Here is a 21,164-nt window from a genome sequence, read left to right as displayed (position 1 = left end):
TGGGCCTCTTCAGCCTGGGGAAGAGCAGACTGAGGGGGGATCTTATCAACGCGTACAAGTACCTGAAAGGAAGGTGTCAAGGGGACGGGGACAAACTCTTTTCAGTTGTCCCATGTGACAGGACAAGAGGCAATGGGCAGRAATTGAAGCACAGGAAGTTCTGCCTGACCGTGAGGGGGAATTTCTTTCCTGCGAGAGTGACGGAGCACTGGCACAGGTTGCCTAGAGAGGTGGTGGAGTCTCCTTCTCTGGCGATCTTCAAGGCCCGCCTGGATGCAACCCTGTCTAACATGCTCTAGGTGACCCTGCTGAGCAGGAGGGTTGGACTAGATGATCTCCAGAGGTCCCTTCCAACCTTACTGATTCTATGATTTTATGATTTGAAATGCTGGAGTAGGTTTTCTATGGATGTGTGACATGAGGCACATCTGCACGTCCTGCAAATGCTTTGGTGTCCAGTAAGTGTTCATTCATTATATATATATATATGTATATCGGTCTGTGGGGAAAGCACCAGATGCATGTCTTGTTTCTATCTAGCTACTAATTTTCATGAMTCTTACAGTAACACTGCATCTTTGAGGTTTCACTGCCCCTGTCAAATCTAATTGAAGCTGGCCAGGTTCAAGAGCACTGGTAGAGAGACGCAGAAATGCAGATATGTTACAGTCTCATAAGGCCCATTTCCTCCAAATCACCTTTCCAGCTACCTGGTATGGTATACACACTCACACACTTAATTTGGATCTGAAACTGGTTCTCAGCTGCTTTTCCCAGTGACTCTTGTACTTGAATGTCTTCAGTAGAAATTGTAACCACTTATCCTCAACCTAACTTAAACTTCTTGCTATCTAGAGTCAGGAAGTGGCATGGAGCTTGGAACTTGGGCACAGCCTTCATCATTAACTGAGAACTTCTCTAAAGCGTTCTGATTCACCTCAAAATAAATATTTACTTCTAAAAGTGCAACAAGAGCTGCACATAGTTCCTTTACCCCTGTGCACTCAGCTATGGTTTTACTCAGATGGGCCTCTGTATGCCTGACTTATGGCCCTTTTTAGGGGCTTCCACTTCTGACATGCAGTATTGCCATTGCTGTAGCACAAAGCAGCAGAGAGGGAAGCTGCAACTGAGGAATTGGCACAGAAACGAGGAATTGGTTTTCAGCAATGTACTTTAAAACCTTCATCATCTTCCACTTCTGCAGTTGGCAGCGAGCCATGAAGACCAGAACAGAGACTTGATTGTTTTCAGATTAAGATTTGCCTGGACYGTCTCTGTGTGTGCAAAAGAAGGGTCAGAGATAGCTTTAAGGATATATTTGTTAGCACTCCGATGCTAGTTCAGGAGTGCGAGGCTCCCACCTTGCTGCAGCCGATGCAGCCAGCTAGCCATAGCCTCATCATTCAGTGCTTATTTTATGCCARTTCCTATTTCCTCCTGTCCTGACTTTCAAGCTCCCTGTCATATGCTATGCYCCAGCTCCTAGGGGAGCAGTCCCATGCTAATGCTGATAAAAGTGCATACGGAAAACTTCCAGCCACTGCCAGCCCCAGACACGTGGCTTTTCCCAGCGCTGTGGGTTCCTCGCGGTTCATTTAACAAGCGCGCACGGGAAAGGCGCTCAGCCATGACCCTGTTGCTTGCAGCTGCTGCAGCTCCTCAGTGTTGCTAAGAAGTGTTTAAATAACACCATAGGACAAATGCTGGGTGCCAAATAAGGGGGGAAAAAAAAAGAAGAAAGAGTCTTGCTTCTCTGAATAATCAAGTGGAGAATGTTCTTGTTTCAGTCAGCTGTGGGCAGAAGGAAAGAGTCTAGAGTCTCTGCATGATGGAGATGTTTGCAACATGTCCATGCAACCCTTCAAGGGAGAAGGTGGCTGCCTCACTGTTTTTTTTTTTTGGAGGAGTCCCAAGTGAGTGAATGATAACTGGGTGATAACCGAGGAGGTTCCCCAACATCACATGGCAGGAGACTAGCAGAGCCAGGAGAGAGCTGTTCTTTCTRGAGCTGTGAGTGTGTCACCCACCATGGTAGATGCGGGATGTGCATTTAGTTTGYGTGTGCTAGTCTGTGTCATTTTACCATGGGCTGCTGAGCAGGAACGGGACATCGTTCAAGATGCTTTTCCTTCTTAGGGTCTGCTGTCTTCTCCTGAATCATTTCTGACTTCCTRGGCTTGCAAAGAGGCTGCCCACTCAGGAATGACAGTCTGGGCATTTTACTTAGGAAAGGGCATAGGGCTGGAACGGATAAAATCTTGTGCTATCTCAGTTTATATATTCTCTTCCATAAGTTAGATGTCTTTCCTCCATTACCAAAGAACAACTTTCCCTTTAGTCCCTGTGTACTTTCCTCCATGCAACTTTAAGTACATTCCTTGAGCAAAACCCCTTTTCTCTCTTCAAGCAAATACATTCTTTAGACCTAYTCTTGCCATGATGGTTCAAGAATGGCACAAGTGATTATAAATTGTGCTTTGTCCTGCTATTAGTTSATATTTATTTGTTTACTTCTAAAAATATATATATATCAGAAATCATTTGAAACATGCATACCACACCAGGTAGTGCAGGTGGCAGCAGACTAAAGCAGGCATCTGCTCACTGGAGACCTTCATTTTCTTCCCCAGGCTAAAYATCCAATTGATGTGACATTTATTTTCTTCATCGTGACTTGTAAGCTTGAGGTGGGTCCTCTGGAATCAGCTGGGGGGGGGGGTGGAAATGAGATAAAAAGCACCACACTCTCTGAAGGGAAAGGTAATCCTTTGGTTATGGACTAGGTGCCACCACAGAGAGCTTTCATGACCTTAACCAAATCATTTTATCCCTCTGTGTAATCATTCTTAGACACTAAACKTTTTTATTGAGCAATAAAAAATAGTTTCTTCATCTTTGTTTAGGTTGATAATGTAGGGACTGCGTCTTGCTGTGGACGTATGTGTCATCTAAACAATTGAGCATTCGATTCGAACAAATTTATATCTTTTTGAGTCTTAAGATAGTTGATAGTTCTTAATTTCTCAGAGGGTTTCAACTGTTCTCTAGTGCTAGAGATCATTTGCTCATCAAATTGTTGGTTTTATGACAGATGGTATTGCTCTCCATAACTAGTAGAACTGGGTGGATGCCCTAGTAAAAATAACTTAAATATTGATGTTCTATAGAGACTACYTTAAAACAATAGATTAGATGTTTTCTAGTTAGAACAAGGAGTTGTCTTAATAAAAGTCAAATTCAGGAGTTTATTTTTCTTAATTTTTTAAGACTTAATTTTGTAAGATTTCTACCTCATAATTTTCTGAGTTTTTGGTGCTGACAGGAACAACAGCGTAGAATATTCCTTATATCCTTGTTTTCCCATTAGAGTTAGTTGGGGGCCTCCCACTGGGCCTTAGATGAAGCTAGTTTAAAAACCTTCTTAGAGAAATGTTCTGCTGAACCCGGCTATTTCACAACAACTGTGTTGTCCTAGCAGCATTACAGAGACTGACTAAGGTTGTGCCGGGAACTTAGGGAATTTGCAATTTCATGCTATAATTGGCTTGCTAAGCAGTATATTGGAGAAATGTGTATTTTGGTATGAAAGATGCCCTCTTCTCTCCCYCGCTCTGACAGGGGATCTTTTTCAGTGGATCTATTGCATATAAGCAGAGTATATAACCTGGTTCAGACTGTTACCAGTGAAGGATAATCCACAGCCTCACTAGAAAGATATTATTTCAAAATATCTATCTTTTCAGCTAGTAATTTTGTCCTAAATTGCCTTTTTCTTTTTCTTTTTTTTTTTTCTTTTTAAAGATCATATTTGTCCTATTATACTTAGTTGTTCTGGGAAAAAAAAAAAAAAAAAAAAGAGCTCTTTATTGTCCTCTCTGTAACAGTTGTGTACAGATGTGAAGGCTCATCTGACTCCCTCTGACGTCAGGGACTTAGCTCCCCAGATGTTGTCGCTGCATGCATTTTAATTCAGTCCCAGGCTTCATTCTAGATTGAACCAAGTAATTCCTTTTGCAAGAAAGCCACTGAATGGAGGAGAGAAAATGCCAAGATCTATACATTGCTGACAGGATGGACATAAGCCAGTTGTATCTTTTAGCCTAGGGACCAACATTCATTTCCTAGTGCAAATAATTAAGACAGTAGCCACCATGTAATATTTATCAGAGTTCTTGTTTTTCAAATTGCAGCTCTCCAAGGCTCTAGGTGCTGTGACAAGTGCTATATAAAACATCAAGCACATAAAACTAACATTGACAATAGCACAGTTGAAAAAAGTAACTATTGCAATGCCACCAATGTTGATTCACCTTAAATGCAGCTCCCAAGTAAAAGCTTTAATGAACATGATGTGCTCTGACTGAAAACCAAGGAACTACTTTTTTTTTTTTCCTTTTATATGGAGATTATTCCTTTTCACTACTGTTTTTCAGTTTTCCTCCCAGACCAGCTGAGGCTGTTCTTGCTAGTTTATATGTGACTCCACAAGAATATTTTATGAATGCATAGGTCCACACTGGTGCACCCATCTCCACACACAAATAAACCCACATTCCTCAAGAAATCAGTCAAACCTTCACTGCAAAATAGTTCCTTAAAATTCAGAGGTGAGGAGGAACCATGACTGGTAACAGGCAAATATCATTTCTCTATTGCTAATTATGAGCCAGGCTATTCGTCTGCTTTTTGGAAGTTAATCAGTGCTATGCTTCATTTGGAACCGATGTGCGAGCTGTCAGAGTAGGGGTGCTAATAATCCTGGATAAAGAGGAAAAAAAGTGTTTGAAAGGAGGAATGTCTATAAATGAGAATGGGTGGCAAGAGAGCCTTTGAAAAAGTCTGTAAAACAAAATATTCTCCATCTAGCAGGATATTTTAATTCAAAGCTCTTTGAGCTGTTTTTATGACTTCACCAGGACTTAATGTGTAGTTCTGCTTTCTGAGGAGCAGAGAGAGACCCAAAGCAAACCCCTTGTTACCCCGAGAAGAACACCATAAGGTGCAACCTCCAAATTGCAAGAGGTGTTTCCAAAGGCCAAGAACCTCAAACACCTGTCCACCTTGCACTGGGTCCTACTGGGAAAGTAGCCAGTGTCGTGCAGGTCTCCCTTGCTGCAAGCATTTTCTGCAAGCCTGCTTCCTACAGSGTGGGAAGGCTTAAATTTTGAACCTCTCCATGTTTGTTTGTTTGTTTTTTCCAGTTTCCCCTCCAGTTTTGTGGCCGGTGGGCAGAGGACTGCAGCTGGCCTGCTGGCCACCAGCCGCGAGATGGCGATAACGTCACGATAGAAGGAGGCCGGACCCTGCTGCTGGGGACCACCACGAACAACCTCAACCTGCTGCATCTCAAAGGTCTGGAGAAGGGGGTTTGGGGGCTCTTATTTCTCCCAGGCCCTGGAGTGTGTCATTGCCATGATCTCCCCTACCCCCAGCTCCTGCACTGAAGAAGACACCTGGCCAGGCTGAGTCTGCCTTCATTAGATATGGAAGGATAGTGATGGGGGAAGAGGGAAGCATTTAATTATTATATATGGGGAAGGCACCGTTTATGCTGTTTGAGGCATAATGACAATATGAGCGGGAAGGCTTTTTATTTATTTTTTTATTTTTCCCCCAGCTACTGAAAGCATTGCTATCCTGAGTGGCGTTCAGCGATAATGGCAGTGCTGATAAGAATAATCAACACCGTTTTCTTTGGCATCTTTGAGGCAACCGTACTGCAAAAGCCTTTACAAAATTAATGATGTTACAGAATTACAGGCCACGGCTACAGAATGTAATAAATAATCCAAAATCCTAGAGCAGGGCTGGTGGAGAGTGAATAACCGAGCGCAGCCCTGGGGGAAACGTGGGCGTGCAGGGTTCGCATACCTTGGGGTAGACTCAGCATCAGAGTCAGAAAGTGCAGCTCTGTGGGTGTCAAAGTGAAAATTAGAATAACTTGCTCTTCAGTGTCTTCCGTGGAAATTAGGCCCTGATTGTGCAAACTGTTGTGCCCATGCTCAAGGTTAAGTGCACGAGTTGCTCTGGTGAATTCACCTTCTTGAAGTTAAGCCTCTGTGTAAGTTTCTTCTGGACTGGAGCTTAAAAAGTTAAAAGACAATTTTGTGTTGGTTTAAGGACTTAGACCCTATTTTACTTGCAAAAGTGGTTTTATATTAAAATGACATGAAAGTTAACAGGTTTTCATTGTGAGAGATAATGAGGATGATCAGTCCATAAAGATAAAACTTTGCAAATTTATCCCTGTTGTGCAAATAATTCTACCAAACTTAGAATTTGGTCAGTCTAGATTCAGAGCTTTTTAAAAATTGCTATACTGGGCAACATTCTTAACTTAAAAAAATAAATACTTATTTGATTTTTTAGCTGTCCTTAAGCTAAATACTTATTTGAAGATTAAAAAAAAAAAAAAGTCTGATTTTTTACCTTTTCTCCCGCAGTTGAAAATCCTACATCTAGGTGATGCAATATTCTTCCAAACCCCAGTGTTTGGGGTTTGCATATAGTAAATGAGATAGGTCACAGCTCCAAACCTTTGAGACTTTTGGCTGCCTATCTGCATGAGGATTTGAAGGCTTGCTGAAGAAGTAGGGCACACCATTGCAGGAAAAGCCCTTTGGGCCAACTCAAAAGCACATTTGATCTGTGAGTGGAGACTCAGGAAGAGAATGGAGGTCTTGTTGAATTTAATGAAGTCTGGAGTAGTATCTTTATGACTTTAGCTCATCTGGCATTCAAATCATTTCTCCTCTTTATCACATTTTCCAAGAAGCTCGTTTTATAGTGTAGATTCAGTTATTAAAGCTTCATTACAATATTCTAGATACTATTATTTTCAGCACAGCTACATACCGAATACAGGTGGTTCCATTTTACAAGCAGAAACCTACAGAGTAATTATTTATCTGAGCTGATTCTTTCCTGGAGGTTTTTTCTTTTCTTTTTTTTCTTTTTTTTTTTTTTTGGTACAATCACCCCCGCTAACATGAGTGCTACTAGCGGTTTTGTCTTGGTGTGATTTGGAGTCAAGACATGCTGAGGTCTACTCTGTTTTGAGAGTGGGTGGGATTCATCTTCTCTAACTTTACCTTTCTTTAAGTTATCTGGCCCAGGGGAGTTGCTTAGGCGCCTGTGTTTATAGAAAGAAACACATACCACCAAAGACCTGTTCATCTGAAGTATTATAGATACCAATCTTAAGATGAATCACATCTAGGTGATCTAGGTGATCCCCTTAGAATAACAACTACAGAGTCTGTGAAYGCATCAAGTAATTGCCAGGTTTCCCCAGCTGCAAGATGGGCATGATGGTAAACCCTCACCTGCAGGCGGGTGTAGCTACATGCTTCAACTGAAGAATRAGATGAAGTGTTTTACGTAGTTGGGGCCAGAGAACGGGATTAAACTGTAGTTTTACTCTCTTTGGGTTTAATGGTTCAGTATCAGGCTGTCCGCGCGCTCACAAGCTGATGATATAACAAAAATTACAGATAGAAAGAAACTATGAGGCCACTGAGTCTGCTCCTCTGCCAGGCACCGTTGTGCCCCATTGGCCTTTTCCTGATGCTTTACCCAGCAAACCCAACGTACATTTATGGGCCCATTTCTCAAAATTCTCTGTTCTTCAGACACCAWGAAGATTCTGAATACCAGCTCTGAGGGGTGCTGCTGTCCTCTCGGTGACTTTAACATTGTAGAAATTGTTTTAAGGTTTTTCTAACAAGGATGTCACCTACACCTGCATCATTAACGTGGCCCTCCTCTGGCTGTGTGTCAGGTGGGAAAGTGCAGGCTTTGGTAGTGACTAGACTGTCTGGACAGAAGATCTGGAGGCCAAAAGCAATAGTGAAATAGGATTAGGCGTCTGGGTCCAACAGGCTGTCTCTGCCTGCTGCAACAAAGGCTCAGCAGCTTCTGCTTCCTCCTTGAGGAGTGGAAAGGGAACACTTGGCCATTGGCAATGGAAAGATTAAGCCAGACTGTGAAAAGGCTTGGAAGATAAAGATAGGGGGTGAGATACAAGACAGAGATATTGAAGATATCCCTATAAATTCAGCAGATTGGAACTTATTTTCATGGTCCCAGTATCACAAGCACGGAAATATTTATGACAAACCAGAACAAACAAAAAATTGCTTTACRCAGACTGAAAAAAGCTACTTGTTCTTGCAGGAAAGCCTCAGTGCTTGCTTTTGGAGTCATACTRCTGGAGTTGAAAGTCTCATGTCTGTAACCATCCAATTGCCTTTGCAGTGGCACCCTTGAGGTGGCCGTCCTTGCAGGCATAATGGAGAAGACTGCTTAGACATGTCTCTTGGAAAAGCCATGAGATAACTTGTCACAGTTTTGTTTTTTTCCTCATGATCTGTAGCCCTTGCTGCATCTTATCTGTCCTACTGGGACCAGCAAAGCCAATTCCATGGTTAGACTGCAGGCTGAAGTTTTCAGAAATGTCCAACCCACATCATCTGTGATTTCTGCCCCTAAAATCCGATGGTACATACTTAAACGCACCCCGTCTCAACAGTACCATGGGTAATCCAGGCTTTTTTCAAACTACCCTAGATCCCTAGAAAGATTAGACAACTAGCAAATCCCAAAGACATCTGCGAYGGTATCGATATCTCAAACCCCTATCCCAAGAGTGATGCTTATTCATCAATATTTTGGATCCTTCAGAATCCACGCTCAGATCAGGATGTGGCAAGACTGGATCTTACAGGTAGACCGGGAGAGGAGATAAACTTGTATATCTGTTTTGCTTGATCTTTCCTAGACTTTGATGTTCTTAGTAAATAGCATTGAATAGTAGCTGATATACCCAAAAAAAGTACTTGTCAAATAATTAGTGTTTCAGTCACTGCTGATAATGACTGGGTTGGAATTGACTGAAAGAAGGAAAAAGATTTTTCCTCTGTTTTTTCCCTCTCTTGTGTCAGCCAGTCCTTAAACCTGTTTTAGAAACCCTTGTCAGTAGCCACAGTTAAAAACTGYCTGTATTGCAGTGTTTTCTATGCCATTTTGCTCAATCCATTTAGGATGTGCATTGTGATACTATTTTTCAGGCAGTTTCTAGTTCATATTTTCTTTTTTTAATCAGGCAGAGACATTACAATTAAAATACCGTAAAAGTGATTCTGGCAGTATTGCAATAAGCATGTTTTTTAATTAAAGAAAGAACATGGGATGTACAAATAGTACCAGCTAATGGGAAATTTCATCCAATGTATTTTTTAATTGAGATTTAAAAGGAAGAAAAGTCAGCCTTATTTTTCCCTGTGTGATATTTTTATCACTGTGTGATATTTTCCTACATTGCTACAATGAGGTGTATCAAGTCTGCAGTAATTACAGCCACAGAGCCTTAAAGTCCCAGCTATTTTGATGGAAAATGAAAGGAATCTTTTTAAAAGTTTTTTAGCCTTTTTTTTTTTTTTTTGACATGAACTCAATATTTTTCAGTAGGGCTTAGCTCTGAGAGCTGGACATTCCCAGAGGTAGCATTTTACAGTTCCCAAATCTGTAGCAATTAGATTTTTTTTYCCCCCCACTTCTTCCCCTAGCTATAAATCCTGGGTTGTGTTTGGGTATGTTGCACAAGGATCTCTTTCCAGCTCTGTGTAGGACAGGATTACAGCATGTACATTAGATTCCTAGGGCTGTCACTTGCCAATGAAATGGATTTTCCACATCTTCTGCAGCTCTTGGGGCTCCTCTGAGGCTTCCCAGGAKGAGCAGATCAACAGAAGCTAATCCGGGCTGTGCCAACAACAGGAACTGCACGCAGCTCCTGCAGAGTCTGTATATAAGTCTAAATTATCATCCCAGAGGCATAGAGAGAGCATATTTTATAACAAGGGGCTGCATATGAGCTTCTTAAGGTTTGAAGTATTGCATTGAACCCTCTTCCTCTGATGATTTGAAAGAGCATGCATTATGGTACAGTCTYGTTGTAGAACAGGCTTTCGTTAAGACCAAAGTCCAACTTACTGTGCTAGATATTGAGAGCCAAATCCCATCTGTAATATCTTTAAGTTCAAATACTAAAAGTCACAGGAAATGAGTAGAGAGGCATAGCAAATGCAAATGAGCTGGTCTAACGGTCACCCAGGTAAGCTGTAGGTGAGCATGAAAGTAACTCTRCTCCCTTGACATGCCGTGCTTCGTTGCCTCCCCTAGTGTCCTCCTCCTTTGATGAGTGTGAAGCGGTTAACAGGTGTCCATCCCCTCTAGACTTTAAATAGACCAAAGACCTATTTTTTTCTGTCAGATTTATTTGCATGATTTTTACCCTGATGCATTTGTAACGATCTCTTGGAAAAAAACTACCAATTCCAGAGAACAATTTCTCTCACTACTGGAATTCAGGTCTTGGGAATTGCTGATGCTAATTACGAGCAAATCATCAGCTTTCACCTGTTTCCTCCCTGCTATTCACCTCGCATCTCCAGCCTCTGTAGTTGAGTAGCACATATCTATCTAAATGATATCCAGTAGGTCCCAGATGACTGGCTCTGATACATGCTGTCAAACTGCACCAAGGAGTGTTCATAGCTCTTGCAAAAGCATCAAACGTGTTGCTAAGTGTCTGGGATGCTACCTCAGAGATGAACAAGGACTTCTCTGGAAGAGATGCCTACTGCASTGTCTTCTGAGTTACCAGTCTGAATTGCCTTTGCTTGGCTCTGGTGCTGTACGGGAAGAGCCCAGTCAGCCTACACAGGTCCACGTGCCATCTGAACAGATGGCTGTGAGCACAGAGAGCCAGAAAACACAGCCTTGTCAGGCCTGGGAGGTGGTTTTTGACTGAGAGTACTCAAGCAGCTGCCTAGCTCAGAGACAGATTAAAAGCTCAGTCCAACAAAGTGCTGGAATACAAGCTTAACTTTTTAATAAGCTGGTGACTTCCTGGTAGAAATACTTAGGTAGTTCGGTTTATGGCTAGTTTGGGATCTATACTTGTGTTTTTGGGATCTATACTTGATCTATACTTACTACATCCAGTTTTCTGGGCTCCCCAGGACAAGAGAGACATGGAGCTACTGGAGAGAGTCCAGCGTAGGGCTACAAAGATGATCAGAGGGCTGGAGCACCTGCCCTATGAGGAACGGCTGTGAGAGCTGGGCCTCTTCAGCCTGGGGAAGAGCAGACTGAGGGGGGATCTGATCAGTGTGTACAAGTACCTGAAGGGAGGGTGTCAAGGGGACGGGGACAAACTCTTTTCAGTTGTCCCAAGTGACAGGACAACAGGCAACAGGCACAAACTGGGTGTCAAGGGGACGGGGACAAACTCTTTTCAGTTGTCCCAAGTGACAGGACAACAGGCAACAGGCACAAACTGCAACATAGGAAGTTCTGCCTGAATATGAGGAAGAATTTCTTCCCTGTGAGAGTGACGGAGCACTGGCACAGGTTGCCCAGAGAGGTTGTGGAGTCTCACTGGATGCAACCCTGTCTACCATGCTCTTGGTGACCCTGCTTGAGAARGGGGGTTGGACTAGATGATCTCCAGAGGTCCCATCTAACCTCAACCATTCTGTGATTTTGTATAGTACAAGGAGGTGAAGCAACATATACTGATGGATAGAGAGTGAGTTTTGGACTCTTTTGGCTCATGCAACCCCTGGGATAGACCCAATATAACAAACTTTTTTCTCCATTGTATCTTGCTCAGCAGTGGTCCAGCCTGCAGTGAGATTTTGTGGCTCATTCAAGTATCACGTGAGCATGTCAACAGGGCACAGGCYCATGAAATAATCAATTGTTCCTATTTAAGGTGCATAAATTCTGTATTTCTCGTATGTGCACGGGAGAATCTTTGTTTTTTTTCCTGTTAGGAGACCCCACCAGGTGCACCCTGGGAACMAGGGAGCAAGCAATAAGAGGGCTGCCGGCACACTGCAGCCTCGTGCGGGATCAGTTGTTTCATAAAGATGTTCCAGTTCCAGCAGTCGCCTCCTGCTGTTTGCCACTCCGGGATACTTGCCAGCGATATAAGTTGTGATACTGAGGCTGGCTTGTAGGCGATTCTGTGAGTTCATCATGTGAAAACCAAGCGAGAGAAATTGGGAAGAGTAAGCTGAAGGAGTGGGGATATCAGTTATATATGGCCATAGCGTACTCAGAGCACAGCCAACCTCACAGTGATGGGAGGGACTAGTCCTGCTGAGGAGAGGATCTTTCTATCAGCAAATCCTCTTCCACAGACAGGAGGTTTTCTGTTGGTTAAAGGGATGTGACACAATRATATGTTCTTCTGTTAGTACTCTCCTAACAACTTCTATTATTGATTAAAAAAGGGCCTTCTCAAGACTATCCAGCACTTTTCTTGAAGTTTGCTTGCTTTAACGCTTCACTCAGCTTTGAATAAAGAAGTAGAATTAAATCTAGTGATAGTCACTTTTATCCTAGCTCTCTAATGAGCTGTTCATTAGAAAAATTAGACTATTTCTCAGGATGGACTTATATTGATAGTGAATGCTAAAGTGTTGCCTCAAAAGATAATAATAAAACCCCCCTCAAAGTAAAAGGTGCTCTTTGGAATGGGGATTTTACTTCCCTCTGTGTTTAGGAAATCCCTGGAGCATCCTAAATCGCAACTTAAATAATAATGAGAAAAATCATCATTCCTGTTATTCAGTCCAAGAATGTCTATATTAGAAACTTTTTTTTTTATTGCAGTTTTGAGAAGGGATACCCCTATAAGTGAACATGTGAATCAATCTCGGTATCATAGAGGCAAGGAGAAACWTTCCATAGTAATCCTCACAAACCTTGACTACTCCATCAATATTTGCTCTTTTTTCTTTTATTATTATTATTTTTTCCGGAAGTGCAAAGTAAAAACTCTGGGTATGTAGGCTGTGTGTCTAATCCAGTTTGGCACTGTCTAAGAGCCAGTCAAGGGCTCCTGACAGAATGAGGAGGTAATGCATTATYTTCCCACTTCCTTTCCCTTTGAGTGTGTTCTCCATCATTTTGCAAGGATGAGGGAAAGATTTCCCCTAGGAAGAGAAATGTCTCTTCAYGAAACCAGTTCTACCATCGGCTGGTGGAGTAGTTATTCATACACCTTATCAGCAGATTTGTTTTCTTTAATATTTGCTAACTTCTTTTTGATCTGATTGTTTCTCCACCCCTCTGGGAAAAATGGAGTTGCCAATGGCTTAGATTTCTCTCTTTTTTTCTTTGCTTTTTTTTTTCTTTTCTTTTTTCTTTTTTTGGTAAGGACAGATAAAGAAAGATTTCTTTTTCTGGCAGAGAGGTGGAGGCTAATTGCTGGGTTAATTGAGAAGAATGGTGCTTCTGATGTTCTCACAAAGTATCAAATAGCCTCAACATTTTTCTCCCCACTCTCCCTCACTCCACTTAAAGAGACCCATTGAATTAGCACATTACTGTACAGAAGTGATTATAGGTTTAATTGTATTTATTTTGGTTGCTGGGGAGGCCATCATAACAGTAGTTGATTGATTTTTGTAAAATCACCCTCAATGTCATATGTAGGACTTTGCTTTCCTGCATAGCCATAACAAACAATTTGAGGGTCACAGCCAAAGTCTCAGTTGAACAATATTCTTGCTTTCTGCCTTCAAAGAAGGGGTCAAGTACAATAAAAAAGGGAAGCAAAGCTTTTATTTTCTTTTTAAAAAAGGGGAAGACAATCCTGTAAAGCAGCAGCTGTATATTTATTCTGATCTAACAAAAACAATAGAAATACAAAGAGCTGATGGTTTRAGGGACCCTTTATAATTTTGGGCATAAGTATTTGTAAGTTTGACTAGAGTTTTTTTTTAATATTTGAATTTGTTAAATGACTAAGTGACAAATTTTCTCTTCCATGATGCTAATTTTTAGCTTTCAGTAATTAGACTTTTCTGTTTATGCTCGATTTCTGAAGACCAAGTGTCTTTTGACTTTGTTCTGGAAAGAATCCGGAAACCTTACAAATAGCTGGGGTACAATGACATTATGTTGTTGCTGTGCATAGAGCTGATGTATCTAGTTCCTATGCAGGGTATGCTTCTAGTGCTTYCTTGCTGCTTTTAAGGGAAAGCCAAAGCACCACACATAGCCAATTCCTTCTGGTGGAAGACTTGCAAGTCTTCATGCCATTGCAAAGTGTACTTAGGGTTCTTATTGCACTTAGGGATAGAGAAAGCCAAAAGTCAGGCAACAACCCTTGCTTTGAAGTCCGTTTCTGATTCTCCCAGCACATCCAAGCCTTCACATTCAGGGAGGGTAAACCCTGCATTTGTGTCAAGTTTCCCTCRGGAAGGGTCAGACCTGCAGCTCAAGCCTGACAGGGTTAGTGTCTGCCAGTCTGATGTAACTGGAACATGTTGGGACTGTGGTGCATATTTACAATCAGTGCAGAACAGACACCCGGTAATCCACAAATGATGTGGGAAATCTTTGACTCCATAGAGCAAAAATTGTTTTGGACAACTGACATGTAGTTAGAGTATTACAGAGGAACAGACAAGTTTAAGAAAGGAAACAAAAAAAGCCAGAGATGACTGGTCATATGCGAGGAGGCAATGTTTTTTTAGGAGATACGTGACGATGGGCTATTCTTGACATGCCAAAACTGCCTTGTGCAAAAGAGTGTGCAAGGAACAGTGAAGAACTGGTGTTAATGCCCATCCCAAAAGGATTGTCTTGTCAAASTGCACCTACTTTTTGTAGGAAAAGTATGAGCAGCCTTCTCCTCACTTCCTGCTGGTCTTCCAGAAGCAGGGAGTGAGTGTAGSACTGGGGGCAACGCACAGCTCTGATATGGGCTCCACTGTGTCCCTGAGCACTGCTCTTGGTGGGAGGAGGAATGAAAGGGCTCTGTAAGAGACCCTCCAGAGAAGRGCAGAAAGAAAGAAATCCTGAACCCTGGTGGGAGAGAGACATCGTCCCATGGCTGTCTTGAGGTGCATGGGAAGGTTACAAACAGAAAAAGACTCTGGRAAGTCTTATGGGAGAGGTATCCGATTCCTGTCATCCCATGAGGAGGAGATATAASATTCTGTGGGAGAAGGTTAATATTTATGACCTAACTTGTAGACAAATATTGAATATTTTTGATGGCCAAAAATGCGACTGAAACTTGGGAAATCTTTTAGGGAGGCAGACAAGATTTATGACTGCTGAGTCAAAAGAGGGGACAACTTTTGCTACCAGTCCTCCCTGGTTTAGTGGTGCAGCGTGGTAGCAATTAGAATATTCATTAAAAATCATAAAAGTCATATGCAAGTGGAAACAGCAATGACTGCATTTCAGTGGGAATAAAGTGTAGGAAGTCAATAAAGACTGTGGGGAAGATTGCTTTTTTATGTTAAGAGTAAAATAAATCGCAGTGATTTATAGTTCCATTTCTAGATTGCAGTGATAAAATTATTAATACTGCTGCTATAAGGCAAATATATTTAATAAATATTTCTATTCTCAGTGGGGGAAGGGGCAGGATGGTAAATTATATCACAAGAGGAAGATGGACCAGCAGCCCATTTATTACTGATGATGATGTTAAATAATATCTTTCAGGAATATTCATTCTTAGATCAACATGTCAAGTTTCATCTGAAAGCCTTAAAACTGTTGGTAGATGAGTTCAGTTTTCCATAAATATTATTTTTCATTACATTTCAGAATACATGAGAAATTACAGAAGGTTGCAGAAGTCCTGATCTTGTGCTAGTGGACAGGTAAAGGTCAAACTTGGCTAGTTAGTCTGATATCAACCAGAGGCAGAAATTGAAAATTGGATGAAGTTAAATGTTACAGCTGATTTAATCCATAAAAAAAWAAATCATACAGTGATATAGGCAGGATGTTTTATGGAGAATAGATCTTGTAAAAAATAAATAAATAAGTAAATAAACCAGTACAAATTCTGGTTCATTTGCTAAGAAAATTACAAGTTTGCTTCTRTAGTTAATTCTGTAAGCTAACCTCTAAAAGATAATTCTATAAAGTATGTGACAGTGCAATGATTAACTGAGAATTAGTGAACTTTATAAAACCACAGCTCTGTGCAATTTTAGCAAAGCAAGATCTCTTTCCAACTAGCAGACATGAAATACACTAACTCAAAAAGCAATTTGTTAGTGGGGAATCCTTTTCATGTCTAGTTGGATGCCATTGCTCACCATCGATGATCTGGAAGTAGATGGAGAACCATCATGGACTACATTTGTGAGTGCCGTTCAAATCAAAAGCAGWTTTACAGAGCTGAAAGGACAGCAGGGCAGCTAGGAGCAAGGAATGAAGGATGAGGTTACACAAGAAAAGTCATGGTCCTGGAAAGAGTTGGGAGTTAGGAATGAGAACACAGGTAAATACTTTTTCAGGGAGAAAATGMTGTTTGTATACCTCTCTGCAGCGCAGTACAGAAGGGTACAAAGAGATCCACTCTCTGAAAGTTTATTTCTGACAAGCTGCAATTGGAAATAAAGCAGAGATCRTGAACAATGAGGGAGATGAACTGTTGGAAGAAAAAAGGATCATAGAAAATGATGTTCCCAAGTCAGTTAATTGTCCGCCTTTCTGGAGGGTTCATAGTAGTCAAACACAGATGACTTGACTTCCTCCAGTTGTTCAATAGTATRATGTGCCTATACCACCAGATGATATGATCCAATGGTCCCTTCAGGCTATAAATTCTGTCTCGAATCTTATCCCTATTTTGCTGTAGCACATTTTGAACTGAGAACACTTCAGACTTCTAGAAGCCTCAGACACATCTCAGAGTAAGTCTGAAATTTTGAATGAAATGAGCTGAAATTYGTGCTGTTTTATAAGTCTATATATATTCAGTAGAATTTACTGCAAGCYTAGCAGAAATTAGTATATAGATAGGGAAAGAGACAGCTTATAGATAGGGGAGTACGTTCTGTGGGAGCAGTCCCGTGGTTGACAGTTGTTATTAGCAAGAAAATGTAGGATTAACCTCTTCCTTCTGTTAAGCATATTCTGTATAAACTTGTCTAGAACATACTGAAATCTAGGAAGAAAATATGTAATAGGTAACATTATTCAGGTGCTAGCTATTGTGATGCTTACTTAAATGTTAGGAGCACCAAGCCAACTTTGCAGAGCTGARGCTTCCAGAAACTGAAGTCTTACCGTGTGTTATTGATTTTTTTTTCCTKTATAATTTTGAGTGGATAACAAGGTTCAGCCTATGCTACCAGTGAAAACCTCTCAATGCAAGAATAAATAAGGAGATCTGGCAAGGCTAGATGTGTTCAGTAGGACTGGATGCAATGGGTGGGAAAGGCATACAAGTGCTATGYAGCTCCTGCATCATTATGAGCAGTGGGACTTGATGCAAGGGGGCAATGATAAGAAGATGCTTTTATCTTTCTTTTATTTGAAAACATCTACCCTCATTCTTTGTCTCAATACTGAAATTAAAGCAGAGGTCTAATTTCTCTAATCTCTTGGGCCAACTTGTTTGGTAGTACCTTGCGGAGAAGGAAAAACAGCTGATCAGTAGGTATGAAGGTCACTATTAAAAACTACTGACACCAGAAAGAAGGTGGTCATGGTATGAAAGGTGTCAGTTATTAGCCACTTCAGATRAGGATAACTGCTGGGAGGGTGACTGTCCCTTTGTAAGGACTTCTGAGATTCCTGCATTTCCTGGCTAGTTCCAGGGAAGCCTGGCTTGATCTAGGAARGCATATCCCAAATGCAGAATGATTGGATGTCTGACAATTCACTCTGTGAAAATACACTATAAAGACAGAAACAGTTTACTTCTTAGGGGAAATAAGGGAAAATATATAAGGAGGTAAAGGAGTGATCCATCCTGAGATGATAGAATGGGATTGCTGGCTTACACCAGGCAAAAACAAAGACAGCAGTTGACAGAGACTGAGTCAAAACCAAGGGGTGTAAATGCCTTTTTTTTAATACATTATGTAATTAGACCACAGAATTCATTGCTTCAAGAAGTCATTGAGACTAAGTATTAGAATTGGAGAAGATTTGGAGAAGGATCAGATTTGTATTATTAACAAAGCCTATCTGGTTATACATTAATAGATGGTGGAAGGAAAGTGTTGGCAGGGAGATGAAACCTTGTGCTTCAGGGCAAAGCTAACCTCTAATTAAGGATTAAAATGAGGCTTTCATGGGATAGGGAGATCATCTCACATGCAGCTAACAGGGAAAACTTTATTGTATTTTCAAGCATCTGGTTTTGAACAGCARTTGGAAGCAGTACACAGGATTAAATCAACCACTGATCTGAACAAGTTGCCAGTTCCTATGTTCCAGAGTTCTTCTCCCTTCCCTTCTTAATGCACAATTTTTTTATAATCCAAAAAGTTACACATACAAAACAAGTAGTAGTARTATCTCTTTCTAACAGTTAGAGAGTGAATAGGTTAAGACTGGGATTTTTCAAACACAGCTCCCTTGCATTAAAATTGGAGAGAATTAGATGTCTGCCCAGGCTGAATGGTCTTGTTCAAATCTAGGAAAACTGTCTGTGCTAGAGCTGAAAAATGAGCTGAATTAATAAGGTCTTTCCTGTGAAAAGGAGTACGGCATTAAAAGCTGGTAAGTCTACAGGGCAAACTTGAATTTCTGCAGGAAACAATATGGTTTTACCTTTAATCCCATAACTTCTTTTCAAGACCGTTTGCTTCACCTGCGTCTTAAGCTCCTTTAATTATGAGATGACTGGCTATGAAGCTAAACAGTTGCATTTTGCTTCTCTGTTGTCTTTAGGTGGTAAACTTGTGTTTACTGGTCCAGGACCTGTAGAACTGCATGCTCATTACATCTTGATATCTGATGGAGGAGAACTCCATGTTGGATCTTCCAAGGCCCCTTTCCAGCACAAAGCACACATCTATCTGTATGGAAGCGTCCATTCTCCACCAGTATTTCCATATGGGATAAAGTTCCTGGCAGTGAGGAATGGAACCCTTTCCATGCATGGTGAGTAYCTTTCTTCCTTCTCTTTAAAAGCAAAACAAGGTTAAAAAATATATATTAAAAAAAAAATCAGGGAAAAAAAGAAAAGATAAAATTTTGACTGTGAATTTGTTTTTCTGAAAACAATTAASCATATGTTGGCATTAGTCTTTGGACCAAAATTCTCATATTTTTACATTCACAATCAGAATCKTATTGTCACAGTATCTTAAGCACCAAAGCTCAAGGCTGTACCCCCATAAGAGCTGCTCTACTGGGAGCGGAGTCCTCCTGAAAATCTGATCGCTTAGAAGAAGCTAGATGGTATCCAGTAGTTATGAAACCCTGGCATTCATTTAATTACCTAGAGGATGATTGGGTTTCCATATGCCTCAAAAGAAAGTCTTTATCCTTTGGAAACTGGACTTTAGATCTCTGTTGTGTATCATGTGGGTTTGCTCTTCTAGTGAAATGGGGTATCCTTTTGCCCTCGTTTCTCGCTATAACAATATGCAAGCTTCCTCCCAGCCAGCTAAATTGTTTGGAGAGGTGGATGGCTCCTCGTGTTTCCAAGAGAGGCTAGTCTGTCACGTAGGTCCTGTGCCCAGGCCAATGCTGCAGTCAGCAGTTTGTGCCAGCTGGAATGTGGACGCTACTTCAAAGGAGCAGCAAAGTGCTCCTGGCAGTATGTTTTCCTTTTCTCCTTCACTCCTCCGTGCTGAGCTGGCCTCCCCTGTGCCAGCGGTCCCTCTCCACTGTTAGCAGCACAGCTGGCGTCTCTCCGATTTCCTGGCGGTCCACACAGACACACCTGCTCAGCACACGTCCTTGCCACAAGTGACAAGCCCAGGGCTATACAGAAAGACTGTGACAATGCCAATAATTTCAGTCTGAGRTGCCCAGTCCTCTGCTCTAACCACCAGGCTTTTCTCTCAAAGGAAGCCCTATAGCACCAAAGCTGTATGTTCCTAGAGTATGGAAAAGACAAGGGAGAAAAAGAAGAGAAATTGGCCATGGGTTTGCAGACGAATACAAGTTTCACCCTACTTTATGACACAGAAAACTCTGTATATGGAGATTTTTGGATAGCTGTTCAACAGAGGTGTAAAATGGCCTTTTCTTGTTGCAGAAGATTGGCTGTGGAATTCAAGTCCAAGGTTAACGTGAATCAGAATATGAGTAAAAGGCACTCACGTCAAGCTCTTACTAATGTGTTTTTTCTAAATGCAGTATGTTTTCAAAAGAGGAGAGAAAAGCCAACACATATCTGAATCCCTCATCTCCCTCCTCTATGTTCTTGCATGTCAACCTTCATACTGGTAGGCATTTGTACCCTCCAGCAGGGCTTAAACTTACAACCTCCTGGCTTACAGGCAGAAATGCTACCGTCTGAGCATTACTGACAYGTACGGCTCTCGGTAAAAAACAAATGTAAGGCACCACGGCGTCCAATCCGAGGGCACCCAGGGAGCAAGATGTAGTGCTGTGCAGTAATCCCATCGGCTCACGCATGCTCAGCAAGGTCAGGCAAGGTCGATGGTTGGAGAGAAGTCCACAAACAGATGCTTTGGTGAAGCAGGGGGAGATCGATGGAGGCTGGGGAAAGCGCTCTTCGCAGTGGGGGAAGGCGCTGTTCTACTTCTGGGCACGTGCTGAAAACCGAGTGAYGTATTCCTGGCTACTTTGTCGAGGTGCAGTGAGGCTGCGTTACTTAGTGCTTGCAAACAGCTTTAATAATTTCAATAAACTGGCATTGTAGAAGGGCAGATATTTCTGTTGCATTTCCTAGAGTGGCTCTGTGAAGAAGATACTATCAGATCACAGAGGCTGAATTGACTGGATGTTACTGGCCATTGAGTTTCACACAGTTATCCAAGCCTTGAGTTCAGTAATTCACATTAGATTAAAGCATGCCTTGCAGAAAGGCTCGGTCTTGTTTTGGAGACATCAAGGGGACACAGAAGCCAGCATTTTCTTTAGAAGCTTGTTCCAAAGGATTAATTTGGTTAATCAACCACATTTTTATTGTATGTTYTTTTTATGAAAAGTATTAAAATGTCTGGTTTGAATTTGCCTGACATCAGCTTTCACTATTTCTCTTTCTGTTCCTTCTCCCTCTATGTTAAAGATCCTTCCATTCTCATTTTCACTGCTGTAAAGAAGTCAGGAATTTTTCCTTAAACTGTCATCACCTTAGAGCAGGAGCCCTGACTTCTTCCTAGTGTTTTGGGTTTTTTTTT

The 21,164-nt window shown here is 41.5% G+C and overlaps 1 protein-coding gene across 2 annotated transcripts in view; it reads left to right on the top strand.

Annotated features, from left to right (window-relative positions):
• The window catches only part of PKHD1 (PKHD1 ciliary IPT domain containing fibrocystin/polyductin), a 266,037-nt gene that overhangs the window by 82,312 nt on the left and 162,561 nt on the right, over nt 1-21,164 (top strand). For both annotated transcript variants that reach the window (XM_085304863.1, XM_085304864.1), the window contains exons 35-36: nt 5,205-5,355; nt 18,736-18,948. In XM_085304863.1, coding sequence (XP_085160989.1) covers nt 5,205-5,355; nt 18,736-18,948 — 364 coding nt within the window. The remainder of the gene's footprint in view (nt 1-5,204; nt 5,356-18,735; nt 18,949-21,164) is intronic.

Source organism: Rhea americana, unplaced genomic scaffold (genome assembly GCF_003343005.1).
Source record: "Rhea americana isolate MKP2758 unplaced genomic scaffold, rheAme1 scaffold_210, whole genome shotgun sequence".
Taxonomy (NCBI): Eukaryota; Metazoa; Chordata; class Aves; order Rheiformes; family Rheidae; genus Rhea; species Rhea americana.
This window is presented reverse-complemented; position numbering and strand designations above follow the sequence as displayed.